General features: G+C 38.7%; 1 protein-coding gene across 9 annotated transcripts; it reads right to left on the minus strand.

The window, feature by feature from the left end:
• Nucleotides 1–3,025: 3,025 nt before the first annotated feature.
• On the minus strand, nucleotides 3,026–17,749 carry MTRF1L (mitochondrial translation release factor 1 like). Of its 9 annotated transcripts, none has more exons than XM_063707965.1 (8): nucleotides 17,360–17,428; nucleotides 13,502–13,581; nucleotides 12,958–13,104; nucleotides 10,083–10,241; nucleotides 9,465–9,628; nucleotides 7,811–7,928; nucleotides 6,141–6,277; nucleotides 3,026–5,048 (listed from the first exon to the last, which is right to left on the minus strand). In XM_063707965.1, exons 4-8 carry the CDS (start codon nucleotides 10,177–10,179, stop codon nucleotides 4,848–4,850), a joined length of 717 nt encoding a protein of 238 aa, XP_063564035.1. In that variant the 5' UTR covers nucleotides 10,180–10,241; nucleotides 12,958–13,104; nucleotides 13,502–13,581; nucleotides 17,360–17,428; the 3' UTR covers nucleotides 3,026–4,847. The 9 variants fall into 9 exon arrangements, with proteins under 9 accessions (XP_063564035.1, XP_063564033.1, XP_063564034.1 ...); XM_063707963.1 differs by having other exon boundaries at nucleotides 10,083–10,266; XM_063707964.1 differs by having other exon boundaries at nucleotides 10,083–10,266; nucleotides 12,958–13,101; nucleotides 17,360–17,410.

A 17,749-nucleotide genomic window follows, 5' to 3' on the forward strand; every position in this document is an offset into this window, starting at 1 on the left:
TAGCTTTTTTATGCAAAAAAAGAATGTAAATGTTAGCCTTTCATTCTCACAATAGGTTAGCATTATTTTCAGTGTACAATGGTCGTGCTTCTCAGTGTGAGTTAATTCTCACTGTGGCTACCAAAACCACACAGCTAGCAAGCGGAGATTCTAGTGCCCGTCTGCAGGATTCAAAAAGTCCATGTCCTTTCCTCTTATGCTATGCTAGCCTATAACACTACCTGCTGGAGTCCTGGTTGGTTTTAGTACATTTCACATTACTTCACAATTTGACCTTAGAGATAACTGTATTCACCTCTTCTATTTTCAGATGCTGGCAGAAATACAAAATTCGAAGCAGGCAAGGGTTCTCATTACATTAGTTTTTATTTTTATTTTTTTGAGACTGAGTCTCGCTCTGTAGCCCAGGCTGGAGTGCAGTGGCGCGATCTTGGCCCGCTGCAGTCCCTGCCTCCTGGTTCAAGCGATTCTCCTGCCTCAGCCTCCCAAGTAGCTGGGATTATAGGCATGCGCCACCACGCCTGGCTAATTTTTATATTTTTAGTAGAGACGGGGTTTCACCTTTTTGGCCAGGCTGGTCTTGAACTCCTGATCTCAACTGATCCATCCACCTCGGCCTCCCAAAGTGCTGGGTGGCATGAGCCACCGAGCCTGGCTCATTAAATTAGCTGAGCATCTGGAATATAACCTTTGGATCTTATTACTCAGCTTAGATTTGTTCTTCAGCAGTTTTTTTATTCTCTAGAAAAAGGCTGATATATTATTGGAGAAATCAAAATTTCTGTCATAATGTAATATAAAGAACCAAGCATGTTTTGTTGCATGCTAGAATAATTTGTTAGGTTTTTTTTTTCAGCTTATTGGGTTACTGCATCATTGACATTAAATAATGTTTGAGCTTTAATTATTATTCATAACTGTCAATAGGTTCAGTTCACTGGCACCTGTTAAAATTCTCATCTAAGTGAGAAACTTAGGGCCACTCTGGCGGGGTGTGGTGGCTCATGCCTGTAACCCCAGCACTTTGGGAGTCAGAGGCAGGAGGATTGCTTGAGCCCAGGAGTCAACATGGTGAAACCCCATCTCTACCAAAAACAAAAAAAGCAAAAATTAGCCAGGCATGGTGGTGCATACCTGTAGTCCCAGCTACTTGGGAGGCCGAGGTGGGAGGATGGCTTGAGCCCAGAGGCAGAGGTTGCAGTGAGCTGAGATCGCATCACTGCACTCCAGCCTGGCGACCAAAAAATAAAGGGCAGGGGGACATTCTGAATTTTACTAGAAGCCAGTAGATGTATACACCTCATTTTTCAAATCAGCATCAATCAGTTGTTGGGTGTTTAGGTGGAACATGAAGTGCAGAGAGAACTGCCCTCATTCTTTCGTAAAATTCTTATCGCAGACCTACCACATGCAAAACAATGGGATATATGGAAATAAATGGGACATGATACCTGCCCTTGTGCTTATTATCTGTGGGCTTGCCACATAATAGCCATAATAGGTGTTCAGTAAATAATTTTGAATACGAATCATGAGGCATATCTGTGGGGTAAGGTGTATAAAATAAAGCTATGTGGAACACTGGATGAGTCAAATACGTTTAAATTTGTGGAAATTTTGGCCGGGACTGGTGGCTCACACCTGTAATCCCAGCACTTGGAAGGCCTAGGTGGGCAGATCACCTGAGGTCAGAAGTTCAAGACCAGCCTGGCCAACATTGTGAAACCCCATCTCTACTAAAAATACAAAAAATTGGCCAGGCGTCGGGGCGGGTGCCTGTAATCCCAGCTACTTGGGAGGCTGAGGCAGGAGAATCATTTGAACCCAGGAGGCGGAGGTTGCAGTGAGCCGAGATCGCGCCATTGCACTCCAGCCTGGCCAGCAAGAGTGAAACTCCATGTCAGAAAGAAAAAAAAAAATTGTGGAAATTTTCATAGAAAAAAAGGAGTTACTTCTATGTACCAGGATAAGGGAATAATCTGTAGGACAGGGTTTCTTAACCTCAGCACATTTTGGGCCAGATAATTGTTGTAGGATGTTTAGCAGCATCTTTTATTCCATCTTCCAGTTGTGGTTAACTGTCTCTAAACGTTGTCAGATGTCTCCTGCGGGGGCAAAAGACCCTCTGGATAAGAACCATGGCTGTAGGGGATGTCGTCTGAAGAAATGGGCACAAAGGAGGCCTTCTACAACATAAAGAACAAAATAAGGGAAAGGGTAAATGCCGTTGCATTTATCAGGATAATTTAATTTGATGTGGCATGGGGGGTGGTGTGTAAAGTGAGCTAATACAAAATGATGCTGGATACAGATCATGGATGTATTGTATACACAGTAGAAAGCTGGTTTTATTTGGGAGACAATGGGAGCTTTTACATTTTTGAGCAAAGGAGTGACGAGATCAGTCTTGCTTTTTAGAAAGATTAGTTTGGCAGTTACTTATTTGTAACCAGAATTAGACAGCAAATAGGATGCAGGGGAGAAGTCAGGTGACTATTAGTCTGCGAAGTAATTCTGGACAAGAGCAGTGGTAATGGAATTGAAAAGGATTAAAAGTGTTTACCAGGTTTTAGCAATAAATCCAATGCGAGGAAGAGGAACGTAAGATGACATTTTAAATTTGAGAGTGGTAGTACCATTAAAAACTAATGAATTTTGATTAACTAGTGCTTTAGGCCCTTTGAAATTATGTTGAATTTTCGTTCTTTCTGAACAATGCACCAGATTTCTAGACAAATAGTTAAGGTGTTTTTAGACATCTATTTAGTGCCTATTATAGCATGGTGTTAGCTTCCGAAGAGACAAGAATGATGAAAATACAATCTTATCCATTAGTGGCATCGTGAGAGGTCTAGCAGTAACTTGTTCATCCTATGCCCTGATCCACCCTTTTTCATTTCCTTATTAAGCACACAATACTGAGACCAGAATAAAGCAGTGCATTTACTACCTTGTGAAGAATGTTCAGGTGTTCAGGTATGGTATCTTCATTTTGTGCTGCTATAACAGAATACAGGAGACTGGGTAATTTGTAAGGAACAGAAATGTATTTCTCACAGTTCTGGAGGATGGGAAGTCTAAGATCAAGGAGCTGGCACTTGTTGACTAGGGCTTTCTTGCTGTGTTCTCACATACAGAAGGCAAGCTAGCAGTATGCTCCCTGAAACCTCTTTTATTATGGGCCTTCATCCCAGTCCTAAGAGAATCCCTCATGGCCTAGTGATCTCTTAAAGGCCCCACCTCTTGATGCTGTCACATTGGCAACACTTGCATTTGAGGGGACACATACAAGCCATAACAAACTGAACATTTCTCCCATGCCAGATAGCACCATGTTCTTTGTCAGTAGGTGGTGGTAGAGGGGCACTGCAGGATAAAGGGGCTTCTTTCACTTCTAACATGATACTGTGACAGTTAATTTTATGTGTCAACTTGGCGGGGCCACAGGTGCCTAGCTACTGGGTCATAATTTTTTTTTTTTTTTTAGAGATTTAACTTTTGCTCTGATTTTCCAATTATAAGGTCAAACATTATTCTAGGTGTTTCTGTGAGGGTGTTTTTACATGAGATTGACATTTAAATCAATCAGTGAACTCTGAGTAATGCAGACTGTCCTCCTCGATGTTAGTGGGCTTGATCCAGTTAGGTGAAGGTCTGAAGAGAAAAAAAGACTGTCCTCTTCCCAGAACAAGAGAATCCTCCAACAGATACCTTTGGACTGGACCTTGCACCATCAGCTTTCCTGGGTTTCCAGCCTCCTGCCTCACACTCCAGCTTTCGGACTTGTTAGACTTAATAATAGTAACACAAGCCAATCCTTTTAAGGAGGTTTGTCTGGAGAATCTTGACAAACACAAACATCTACTGAGAGTTCCTGTCCAAGTTTTGCTCACACCCTAGCAAGAGGCTTCTGGCTTACCAGTCGAGAGTGTGAGGTTCTTTGCTTGTAAGACCTGATCCACAAGCGGTACACCAGCTCTGGCCCAGGGCAAGACAGGGAATTTCCCAATCACTGAGTAGGCTGTAGCCACTCTCTCCATTAGGCCTGACTTCACCATGGGGAAGGGGAGACCCTTTCAAGGGTATTCTTTCCTGGGGTACTCTCAGTCCTAGGACATCATAGCTCTCTTTCATCCCTCTTAAAAGTTAATACCATTATCAGTTAACAGTTTTTTATATTATAATTATCCCTGTTCAAGTTAATGGTATGGTTTCTGTATCCTGACTGGATATTAGGATACAGTATTTACTGTCTTATTTCTACTACTTTATGTTTAAAGTTTTTCATAATATTTAAACTGAAGTTTTGATCATTCATTAAATATTTACACAGAACAGGACAAAGGATGATTTTCCTTTGTCTAGTTATTGTAAGGTAGCGTCCAAGATTTACCACCACGTCATGATTACAGATGGTCACCAACTTACGTTTTAGGATTTTTTGACTTTATGATGGGTTTATAGGGATGCAGCCCCATTTCAAGCTGAGGAGCTCCTTAGGACTTAGGAATCATACCTCTTTCACACCATGGTAAAGTTGGAAAATTGTTAAGTCAAGCTGTCATTAATTAGGAGACTGCTGTGTTGCTAACGTTATATGCATTTTTAACTTATGATGGGTTTATTGGGAATTAACCACAATGTAAATCGAGGACCATCTGTATATTGTATGATTTTTGCTAATGCATTGAGAGAGATCTGTGTAAATTATCTATGACTTCAGAATATGCATATTACCTCCAACTGTGTTAACTCATGTTTTTTAAGAGAATAAGGGTATTTTCACCCTATGTGGATGTACTGTGGAATTTTTCTAAGCTACGAAAGTCTATAAATAACAAATCAACTTAAAGTTTTTGGGAAATAATTTCTACTAAAGATTCATAATCGGCGTATTCCTTCAATGACTGTACAAGTTCATCCAGTAGATAATCTCCTTGCATAAAAGTTTCAAGATCATGCAGCGTCTTGTTTATTCTGTGATCTGTGACCCGGTTCTGTGGAAAATTATATGTTCTTATTTTCTCTGATCTTCCTTTACTTCCAATCTGTATATAGAGAAAAAGATGAGATGCAGTTAGATTCAGGGCAATTTAAACCTACAAATTTAACTTATTTGGAGACTTAAGTTCTTGATTTATAACATGAATCAAAATGTGAGAACCAGGTTTTAAACACTTAGAATTTCAAATGACATGGGAACATGATATAGAAAAAAGAACACGTGCTCTAAAATCAGATTAATATCTGAATCCTGCCTCAGCCACTTCAATGTTCTATGACCTCGGGCAACTTAGTTTCCCGATCTGCAAAATACAGTGTCTACTACACAGTGATGATGACTATAGAGCCTGGCACATAGTTGCTATTCCTATAGTCGCTGAATACATATAATCTCTGTGAATTAATGCAGTCATCTTCCGTGGTAACAAGGTGGTGAGTTTCCCATATTGAGAAATTCTTAAAAGGCTCTGTAGTTATAAAATTAAATACCGGCCAGGTGCAGTGGCTCACACCTGTAATCCCAGCACTTTGGGAGGCTGAGGTGGGCGGAGCACCTGAGGTCAGGAGTTCGAGACCAGCCTGCCCAACATGGCAAAACCCCGTCTCTACTAAAAATACAAAAAATTAGCCGGGTGTGGTGGCAGGCACCTATAATCCCAGCTACTCAGGAGGCTGTGGCAGGAGAATTGCTTGAACCCGGGGGACGGAGGTCGCAGTGAGCCGAGATCACGCCACTGCACTCCAGCCTGGGTGACAAGAGCGAAACTCCATCTCAATAACAAACAACAACAAAAATTAAATACAGGAAGAAAAAAACAGGAAGAAAGCCAAGTTGAGTTTGCTTTCCAACTTTCTTGCATAATTAAAATTTCAAAGGATTAAAAATGAATGAGGACTCAGTATATATCTTTATTTTTAGTAACGGATTAAAAGTCTGAGAAAAATACCTTTGAATATAGAAAACAGGGCAGAGATGTAAGATTACTATCAAAGAAGGATAGCCCTTAGACTACTTGAATTGTTTTCAACACAGGTTAAAACAAATATGATATATAAAAACCGAGTTATTAAAAAAAAGCTGAGTTATATAAAAATATTTCTATCCTTTAAAAGCATTTTTAAAATTCATTTTTTACCTGAATTTTTCTAGCATTCTGTCTTTTATTTGTTTCTTCTTCTAGATGCATGCTGTACAGTTTTGCACGTAACTTTGTCATAGCCAGCTCTTTATTTTTCAACTGAGATCTCTCTTGTTGACATTCAGAAACAACACCTGAATAGTGTTACGAGAATTAAAAAGTTTTAATAAAAAATCTTCTTTACTTATTATCAAGGAATACTCCTTTTCCTCCTCATCCTTTTTCTTCTTCCTTTATGAGGGGAAAAAACAGAGGACTCTAATAAAAAAGGGAGAGACTATAAGCTTAACTTTTGCAGAGTTTATCAGAAAACTGAAAATTTAAGTTTTGAGCAATAGCACAAATAGCACAAAGTATTTCTTTCTTTCTTTTTTTGTTTGAGATGGTGTCTCGCTCTGTCGCCCAGGCTGGAGTGCAGTGGCGCGATCTCGGCTCACTGCAAGCTCTGCCTCCCGGCTTCAAGCGATTCTCCTGCCTCAGCCTCCCGAGTAGCTGGGCCTACAGGCACCTGCCACCATGCCTGGCTAATTTTTTTTTGTATTTTTAGTAGAGACGGGGTTTCACCTTGTTAGCCAGGATGGTCTCAATCTCCTGACCTCGTGATCCGCCTGCCTTGGCCTCCCAAAGTGCTGGGATTACAGGCGTGAGCCACCGCACCCGGCCTAGCACAAATTATTTCTATACTGAAGGCATACATACTAAACAATAAGCATCAATCATTTAATACAGATTGTTTCCCCTCAGCTAGCCACCATGTTTTAAAAGTAACAACTACTTATAGAAACTACGATATATGAAAAATCCTTTACTAGAGAAAATCACGTAATTTTTTTAGGCTATCCATTTTTTCCCCCAATTTTTGTTTCATATTCTATATTACCTAAGACATCATCCAGTTTAACATAAAGATATTCTCATAATTAAAAGAACAAAATCGTAACAATCCAGTACTGGCCTCAACCACTATTAGTTAATAGGGACTATGCCCATTTGAGATCAGTCAATAGTAAGACATTCTTGTTTCCTCTCTAGATAACTGAGATTTGCTATCCCTATGCTCTTTATCACATGTGAATCACTGTGGTGATACCTGTGAAAGACGTTTAGTTCGAGCTACAGTATACTGGAGATTTCGATATAGTCCCTTTGCCTAACTATCTAGAATCAGATCCCCTCGAAGGATGTGAATGAACTTAATGGAAAGAAGCCCCTGCAATTATATGCAAAACTGTACATGTGTTTCTGAGTAGGAGGTCCAATGCTTTCATATCTTTTTTTTTTAAAGGAAGCCATGTTCCCCTCCCCTGCAAAAAGGCTCAGAACCAACGATTTAGAGCATTTTCTGATAAAGAACCCATGATATACTTCATTGTGAGAATTTTCTTTTTAAGTGTAAAACTCAGAACTCCACCTGAAAGGACCATCCACACCTTCTATAAATAGTAATTAATACAGACATTCCCTGAGTTTGGATCCCTCCCTCTTCCTCGCCTTGCAGTTATCCCACAGAGTATCAGGTAAGGATTCTAAGTAAATCAAATATTTAATAACAATCCTTAGAAGTATATACTTCTCTGGTAACCGAGGATCTATTTCAGTGGAAAATTAGTCAAATTATTCCAAAATTGATTTCTTTGGTGTCATATATTGAAGGAATAAGTACACACCTGTTGGAAGATGAACTATCCGGACAGCACTGTCCGTGGTATTTACATGCTGCCCCCCAGCTCCACTGGCTCGCTTAGTGTCAATTCTCAAATCTTTTGGATTAATCACCAGATTAATCTATACAGAAGAAAAGTTGGGATTTTAAAAGATTACATGTATCAACTTTATAAAGGCAAGAGCGACCCATTTATGAATATACAACATGTACAGAATTCATATATTTGGGAGGTTTAATTTTAAGACTAGAGAGTAGCTAGAAGGATACCATTTTAAAACTTTTTTGCTTTTTGGAAGAGTAGGGAATCGAAATAGTACAGGACTGTACAGTTTTGAAAAACAAATCCTTTCTAGTCCTCAAAAACCTGGCTTCCCTTTACCCATTTCTTACCACAGAAACAGCAGAACTTGATACTATTCTGCCTACTTTTAGAACTGAATGTTTAAGGTTTTTTCAAATTTTTCTGAGTTTAAAGAGCCTAGCAGCAGGAAAAAAAAATTGTAGCTTGAGAACTGTGAGAAGGGTCTGTTTCGTTTTATTTCAAACATATTTGGAGGCAAAGATGAGCCAAATGGAAATGGGAGTGGCCAAGAAGTCATGAGTCTCAATTCCTCAACACACTGGGATCTGAGGTCAAGGTAATGCTTTGTCCTAGGAGCCACCATCAAAAGCACTGTTTCATGAACAACTAAGAACCATTCTGTGACATCTCTGCAATGCTGACAGTAAGAATCCTACCATTCTCTGGGCCTTCTACCTCTATGTCTCCCTGTGTTGACTCCCTCTTATGGTTGCTAGAGGAATTAGATGATACATGGACCTCAGTCTCTCATCTTTTCCTGAAAACTTCCACCCCAAGATGGTTAAACATAAGTGACTAGGTTTCTAGGTGTGGCTCCTGCCATTTATTCTACTTTACTCTCTCCCTTAACTGCTTAGTTTCTCACCTATGCTTCACACAAAAATTAGATCTAAAGAAACTAATAAGACCTAAAGAAAGGAACTCCATTAAACCTATTACAGAGCCAAATAGCACTTTTTCCCAAAATTAGCATAGGAACCACTAAGAGTTCCTTCTCAAAGCATTCACACTTCATTCTGAAAAACAAGTCAGATATCTGCTATCACTTTTCAGTAGAAGGGAAATGAGGCAAAACAGAACTCCTACACTAAGTTATCTTAAAAATACAGACTGAGAATTTGCTTTGTGAGAATAAAGTATACTCATTATGAACAGTATAACAATATACTTTCATTTTAATGTAACTGGGTTATGAAGCAGCAATTCTGTTAAGTAATTACCTTTGTTAAATAGGATTGTTGCTGTTAATACCCCACAAACCAGTCACACAAGGCAGAAGTCATTATAAAGGCAACCAGTCCATATTTAAATAGGTTATTATTTCACCCACAGAGATGATCTCACAATAACTACTTATTAGGAAAATACTAATAGACAATGCAACACTGTATCATTTACAAACGCTTAATTTTTTAGCATTATAAAATTATATTTTTTAGACTGAGATAATATGCAACTCAAAATACACAAGGAAGACCAAATAGATACTCAATTCAGTAAACTCTGAATGTTACTCTGGGGACAAGGCACTGTGCTAGGCCCAGGATTCCAAGGAGAGGGGCTTATGCCTTACCTCAGTAGGCTGGGGTAATATTGCTACAGTCATGGTGCTAGTATGGACGCGGCCTTGCTTTTCTGTCTTTGGCACTCTTTGTACTCTGTGAACACCTCCTTCAAATTTCATGTGCCTATAGGCTTCTGAACCCCCAATGCTGGCAGATGCATGTCTAAGGCCACCTTGAAAATACAGGGAAATAGAATTATTTTTATTATTCCTGCCATTTATAAATAATTGACCATCACATCTATCTTGAGGTATATTTTTAAAGTCATAAAAGGAGATAAACATGGAGACTGTAAAACATATTAAAATATTCAATGTTTTAATATTTATCTTTACTGCTTACAAGTACTAAACAAAGCATTTATGGGGCTAATCAATTGACATCAGTAACACATCTAAGACTACTTTTAAAGACTTAGCAATTTGATGGTTAGTATTATTGAAAGACTCTCCATTAGATTTTATAGGTCATCTCAAAATTACTGTATGTGCATTCAAATTTATTAGGTAAATGATGAGCATAAAACTACATAAGCATCCTCACAGATAAGTTCTAAAGCCTAGTCATGGTCTTTCCAACTCTTTTCCTAAACACTTTACCTGAAACAAAATGAATAGTTTACTGACCTAGTTCACTTGGAAAATATTCCAGGGTTTCAAAATGCCATCTTTTAAATGCAGCATATTGCTGATACATATCAAATATCTCTGATGTAAACAACATTGCCTCCTGACCTCCAACTCCTGCAGTTACTTCCAGGATCAAATCATTTTCATCTGTTTCTTCTGAGGGTACCAAAAGTAAGATAATCTGTAAATATAAAAATATCGCCCCTCCTATAATTAAGATTTAAAATTTATCAAAAAATAAAAAGCTAAATGATTAGATTCAGGAATTTTAAATATTTAAGTTTCGCCAAGCAAATAACGTAATATTGCTGAGTACTGTTCAACCACCTTGCCAATTAGAACTGTATAATGTGTAACTTCCATAAAGTATTAATGTTACAACCATATTATAAATGCTGTTAAGATTCAGCTGAAATTTCAGGCTTGTTTTATTGTCTGTTGGAGTTCTTGTATGCTTTGTATCAGTTCTCTCTTCGGTTAATAAGAACTAAGTACTTGCTCTGATTAGGAGATTATACTGTTGTGGAAAGCAAAAGAAGATTCTAGATCCATCCTCTTGAAAATTAAGGCCTAGTATGGCAGAAAACCAAAAGCACTCAAAACTGCATTTGTATTATTTTAAGATTTCTTATTATGGAAGAGAAACTTGTAATTTTGAAACTAAAAAGGCCCTTAGAGATTATCTGGTCCAATTCTTTAATTATACATGTAAAGGACACAGAGCTTAACAGAGATTAAATGACTTGTTTAAGGGCAAAGTGTTAGTTACTGACCAAGCAGGCACAAGAACACAAACCTTTGTGCCTAGATCAGTCTTCCCTCCATTACAGTAGTGTGTTTCTAATCAAGGGGATCTAGAACAAAGACTTCTTAGATTAGGTCAATTAATAAGAAAAGCTACCAACATTTTATTGGTTCTTTAATATATGGCAGGCATTCTAAGCACTGTACATACTGTAATTCTTAAAACAATCTTGGGTAAGTATTATTAACAGTTCTACCTTAAGATGTGAAACTAATTTTACAGGGGTTGAATAATCTAGTGGCTCAACATTACCCAACTCAAAAGTTAAGTGGAAGAGCTAGAATTGAACCTGAATATACCTGAGTACACTGCTATCACACTTGACATTGGTCAGAAGCTATGCTAGTTACTACTTTTCCATCTCTCTAGCCTATGCCAATACAACATTATCATTCAAATTTTGAACAAATAATGGATTTTACTTCTGTTTGTTGATTACTAGACACTGAACAGAAACATTTAATACACATATCCTTCTTATTCACACAAAATTTAATTTAGAAAATGGGTAAAACGCGAGCTACACTACACTTTTCACCTTATAGTGGAATTCTCCCCCTCTAACATAGGTTATAGGAACATTAATTTTTAGTAATTTTCACATTAGCCTAAAGGGGAAGCAGATTCTCAAAAATAAGTACCCCCTTTCCTGGCTCCTTCCTTACCTAACATATTCTTTCACTTATCCCCAACGGTAATTGCTGTCAACCTTTAGTCTCTGCTTTACAGAATTAGCAAAGAGTGGCTCTAATTTCATATAATTATTCTTCATTAACTCTATGTTCTGTAATTCACAAAGATGTACAACCAAAGCAATGTAATCCAATTCTTAAAATCGTGAGGGCTTACTCTCGGTCTGGCATTCCAAATAGTGTCAGAGATGCAAAATAAGTATTCCTGGCCCTGAGGAGCTCACAGTCTACTATCACTCTACCAGGGGACTTCAAGAAGTTGTATTTCAAAGTTATTTTGTAATAAAATAAACTCGTGCTAACTTGTTATAACAAGTCACAGGCTCTAGTTTGAGGTACTAAAAAGGGTATCAGTTTGCAAAGAGCCCCATCAGAGCAATATGAACTCTGTTAAATTGAAGCAAGAACAAACATTAAATTGCTGGTGAAGCTTGGGTGGAAGAATGGTGAAATCACTGATGCTTTATGAAAAGTTTATGGGGACGATGCCCTGAAGAAATCAGCAGTTTACAAATGGATAACTCATTTTAAGTAGAGACAAGATGATGCTGAAGAAGAAGTCCACAGTGGCAGACCATCCGCATCAATTTGTGAGGAAAAAAATTATCTTATTCGTGCCCTAATTGAAGAAGACTGATGATTAACAGCAGAAACAATAGTCAAAGCACAGACATCTCAACTGGTTCAGCTTATAAAATTCTGACAAAAAAATTAAAGGTGAGCAAACTTTCCACTGGATGGGTGCCAGAACCTTTGCATGCAGATCAGCTGGAGGCAAGAGCAGAGCTTTCAATAGAAATTTTAAACAAATTGGATCAAGATCCTAAAGCATTTCTTTGAATTATAACCAGAAGTGAAACATGGCTTTACCAGTATGATCCTGGAGACAAAGTACAATCAAAACAATGGCCACCAAGAGGTGGAAGGGGTCGAGTCAAAGCAAAAGCAGACTGGCTAGGGGCAAAAGTCATGGCAATAGTCTTTTTGGGGATTCTCAAGGCACCTCGCTTATTGACATTCTAGAGGGCCAAAGAACAGTATCTGCTTACTATGAGGGTTTTGAGAAAGTTAGCCAGAGTTTTAGCAAAATACCAGGGACAGCTTCACCAGAGTCCTCTCCTACACCAGTGCTCCTGCTCATTCCTCATCAAACAGGCAATTTTGAGAGCTTCAATGGGAAATCCATAGGCACTCATGTTACAGTCCTTATTTGGCTCCTCCTTTTTTTTGTTTCCTGATCTTAAAAAACTTGTAAAGGGTACCCATTGTTCTTTAGTTAATAATATAAAAAAGACTACATTGACATGGTTAAATTCCCAGGACTTTTAGTTCTCTAGGGATGCATTAAATGCTGGTATATCACCTTTTTGCTTACCAAAGTGTCTTGAACTTGATAGCTGGTGGCACTTATGTCAATAAATTAAAGTTTATATATATACTTTTATCTTTTAATTCCAGTTTTCCACAAACTTTTGAAGTCCTTTCATATAACCTCTTCTGCCCCATGTCTACCTCCGGTCTTCTTAAAAAAAAAAAAAAAAAAAAGAGGGAAGATATGCCACTATTTCGCTGCCTTTCCAGAAAATACTATCACTGTGACATTTATCTTTCTGTGAGAGCTCTACAGTACTTTTAGTATGATGAAAACAGGACCATGTGAAGTTTGTTCTTTAAAAACCAGTTTATTGATAGTCATAATCATTTCAAAATGTATGCATATATCAAAACATCACATCATATACCTTAAATATATGCAATTTTGGGGGTCAATTTATACCTCAATAAATCTAGAAAATAAATTTAAAAAACCCAGTTTATTCTAAACAGTAACAAGCCAGTCACTTGTTTTTATAAACCTTTAATAAACTTTAATGCCTAAGAATAGCACAAATGCTTTATTCTTTGCAGAAATACCATACCTGATGCTTCAGCTGAGTTATTTCTTTTTGACACAAAGTGATTTCATTCTCTGCAAGTTTCCTTAAATCTTCATTCTCATCTAGGAAAAAAAGGGCAGAAGTTAAGGTTTTCCTTAATTAGTGTTAAATTGCCAGCAGACTTCTAGGAAATAGTTTTATGGTTATTATAGCTGAAGGGAAAAAAAAAATGTCTATCTTGTCCTTTCGATAAATACCATTCAATAAATGCCTTTCAATAAATGTCCTTTCAATCAATTTCACCATTTTATACATTAGTTTTCATAAGCATGTAAGTATGAATTTTTTTTTCTGATAAAGTACAAGTACAAATTTCTATAAAAATATAAAGAAGCTAAACTCTTCCATAATTTCATCTCCATGAAATGTTCACCTTAATAAATATGCTTTTAGACTTCCAACTTAGACTGTATAATAACGAATGCATTTAGCTAATAAGACAGAAGGGATACAGAAGGTTACACCAGTAAAACTAAAATTCAATTAAAAAGTAGAAATTTATTCTCTTATAAGCAAATGTTTCATTAGTATTTTAGTATCCACCCAAAAACATTTATTAGATTCTGCCTAATGTATACAGAATGTTTATACGAAGTACTCCTCTGTCTCTCTCTCTGGCTTTACCTTTATTGTTGTTTCATCTTTGAATTTTCATTTTTACCTTATAAAACATACTTTCTCATTCCTCTACCCTATAGATGATATGCAACCTATATAAAGGAGGAGGAAAGGGTAAATTTCTGGCTATTAACAAATTGTTCTATTGAAAGTTCAAACCCTTACAAAGCATCAGTTTGTATGCTTATCTATTAAGAACCAACCATGCTGGGAAGTGGGATAATACATATATAAGACCTGCCCTCAAGAGAGCATTATAGATAATTTTAGTTTCCTTATATTTTTCTAGAAGAGAAAAACAAAAAATAACCTAAACCCTTATGTGACATGGTTTGGCTGTGTCCCCACCCAAATCTCATTTTGATTTGTAGCTCCCACAATTCCCACCTGTTGGGGGAGGGACCCAGTGAGAGGTAACTGAATCATGGGGGCAGGTATTTCCCGTGCTGTTCTCATGATAGTGAATAAGTCTTACAAGATCTGATGGTTTTATAAAGAAGAGTTCCCCTGCACAAGTTATCTCTCTTGTCTGCTGCCATGTAAGACGTGCCTTTTGCCTTCCACCATGATTGGGAGGCCTCCCCAGCCACGTGGAACTGTTAGTCTATTAAACCTCTTTTTCTTAAAAATTACCCCGTCTTGGGTATGTCTTTATCAGCAGTGTGAAAACAGACTAATACACTATGTGATTAAATATTAAAACAGTTGTGCCTTGAAGGAATCTGTTGGTTTTGGAATGGGCAGAAAAAGGAAAGAAAGATTAACTCAAGGAGAGAGAATAACAACAGCAAAACTGAGATAAGCAAGTACAGGAAGCACTGCTGAAGATTATTTTGGCAAGCATATGGTATGGAAGAAATTTGGTAGAATGGAAAATGTGTTGAGTTAGAAAAAGCAAAAATGAATTCTAGCCCTAGCTTAATCGCTAAGGTACTGTTAGGGCAATAGGCTCAACTTCTCTCAGTTGTGACAAGAATGAAATGAAAGTTCTGAGCTGGATAATCTCTAAGGTGCCTTTCAGTTCTGCAAAGCTAAGGAGATTGGAACTAGAGTCTAGAAGTAATTTAATTTTAATACTATATTTTATTTAACCCGATATGCTCCAAATATTATTTCAACATGTAATTAACATAAAAATATTACTTTTTATACCAAGTGTTTGAAATCTATATGTATTTTACACTTACACACCTCAATTCAGACTAGCCACAAATTGTTCAACAGCTGTGTGGCTACTGGCTACTATATTGGACAGTGCAGCTCTAAAGGGTTTAGAATTAGGAGTTACTCACAGGCAATGGTAATATACTACTTCTTTAATTTCTCTTGAATATTATAAATCAACATATGTTTACTGGACACCTACCATGTGCCTGCCTTCCCCTTTGCCTACAAAGATGTTTATGGTTTCCCATTCTAAATGGGTCCTTTTCTTTTCAACCCTTTAAGTAGCTGCTTATTGTCACCCCTCTTTTCCCACCCAGATTTCTGGAGATAAAATGCCAGTTTTATAACTTTTCTCCTGTTAACTCTAATTTACTTCTCAAGCTGTTACACTGGATTCTATAATCATATCAAGACCATTTTTATTCAAGTTACCAATGACAAAATTGCCAAATCTAAAGATTTATTTCAGTGTGAGCTGAAAAGGTTGTTTTACCTTTCTATGTCAGGTACTACGGATTCTTTTTTTTTTTTTTTTTGAGGCAGGGTCTTGCGCTGTCACCCAGGCTGGAATGCAGTGGCACCATCTTGGCTCACTGCAACCTCCACCTCCCGGGTTCAAGCGATTCTCCCACCTCAGCCTCTCAAGTAGCTGGGACCACAGGCACGCACCACCATGCCCAGCTAATTTTGCATTGTTTGTAGAGACAGGGTTTTGCCATGTTGCCCAGGCTGGTCTCGAACTCCTGGGCTCAAGTGATCGGCCCACCTGAGCCTCTCAAAGTGCTGGAATTAGAGGCGTGAGCCACCACGCCTGGCCAAGGATCTCTTCTTGAAATTTTCTATTGGCTTCTACAGCTTCATTTATTTATCTACTTCAGGGTCACAAAGCTCTGGCTGTTTTTTATAGCCTTCTTCTCTGCCTGCTCCTCAAATACTGTGTATTTCTGGCCTTGTTAGACTTGTTTCTATCTTAACACATTTTCCCTGAGTGTTCTCATCTACTTCTAAGGTTTAATTTACCATGTACTGTATATCTCGAGAGCTCTCATATGATTATTTGGGCTCAATTTTTCTCCTATGTCAGTAATTTTTTCTCCTAGACTAGTACAGATATCTTTATTGGAATTCCTTTTCACAGGTATTTTTAACTTAATATGGCATTCAATGCAAAACTCATCTTTTTAAAAAATTCGGTCCAACTTTTATACTTTCATCTTAATTAACAGTACCACTCGTGCTGAAGCCAGAAACCTAAGACTTTTCTTAGAACTAACTCTCTCCCTCATCCTTCTCAGGGCATAAGCCACTAAATCCTAACTTGTTTCTCAAAATGTTTTGTGAGTCAGAACTATGCCTATCACCATTTCTTCTTTGGATTGTTTCAACTGCCTCCTCCCTGGCCTGTCAGCCACCAGCGTTTCTGGAGAATACTCCAATTTATCCTCAGCGCATGCCACCATTAACTTTTCTTTACAAAGACGTGAATTCTCTGCTTAAAAACATTTGCTAACTTTCCATGGTCTATAAAAAATAAATCCAAATTCTTTGTCTTGCAAGGTTCTTAACTATTTTTCTGGCTTCATGTTTCTATGACATCATCTCCCACCTATTCTATACTTAGGCCATACTGAATTTCCCAATTTAGTACCTTTACCCACGTATAGGTCTGAGATTCTGAGTCCTAAGTCTGCTGTTAACAAGCACTGCCCTGATACTACTGCAAATGGGTCTCCACACCACACTTTGAGGAACACCGCTGTGGAGCCCATCACAGGGACAGTGCCTTATTTATCCTTGCTGAGCTAATGAGCTCTTGCCCGAGTCCACAACTAATAAGCATGTAAAAGGCGGCAGAGCACCGTGGCAAAGGAGCACAAGAGAGCCCACAGGAGAGGATGGGATCACAGCACGTAATGATGTCCTGACCTCTGATCCAAAATAAAAACGGCTGCAAGTGAGTAAAGAGTTTCAAACTCGGGTAGTGTGGGCAGTGGAAAAGTCAAACGAAGACTCAAGAATGTGCTCTGACGCCTCTCCCCCGGGCCCGACCCTTACCGTGCAGCAAGTGCTCAGTCTCCCGCAGCTCCTGCTCCTTCTCGTTCAGCAGTTTGATCACCGCCAGCAACTCCGGCCTCCTGACCTTCAAATGGGCTTCAGACCCCGCCTGGCGCTCGAGGAAGGTCCGCAAGGGCCCGCCCCGGGCGAACAGCTCCTCCAGCGGCGGGCTACCGGAGCTCAGGGGCCGGCGGGCCGGGCCAACGACCCGGCGGGGCCAGAGCCACCGGGCAGCGCCCCACAGAACCCGGGACCGCATCGTTAGGCCGAGACCGCGGACCCTGACCGGAACCGGAAGTTCCGGACAGAGCAGCCCTCGCGACAACACCCAGAACTTGGAGATAAGGGTGAGAGCGCACCAAGCCCCGCCCAGCGCAAGCGCTGTTTTTT

This window comes from Gorilla gorilla, chromosome 5, assembly GCF_029281585.2.
Source record: "Gorilla gorilla gorilla isolate KB3781 chromosome 5, NHGRI_mGorGor1-v2.1_pri, whole genome shotgun sequence".
Classification (NCBI taxonomy): Eukaryota; Metazoa; Chordata; class Mammalia; order Primates; family Hominidae; genus Gorilla; species Gorilla gorilla.

Excerpts from the sequence above, each read along its gene's own strand:
- MTRF1L (XM_019029867.4), bottom strand. The coding sequence starts at position 17,618 with ATGCGGTCCCGGGTTCTGTGGGGCGCTGCCCGGTGGCTCTGGCCCCGC. Across the intron at positions 7,929-9,464 it reads TATTACCCCAGCCTACTGAG|ATTAATCTGGTGATTAATCC; the intron begins GTAAGGCATAAG and ends TCTTCTGTATAG. Across the intron at positions 5,049-6,140 it reads AGAATGCTAGAAAAATTCAG|ATTGGAAGTAAAGGAAGATC; the intron begins GTAAAAAATGAA and ends CTCTATATACAG.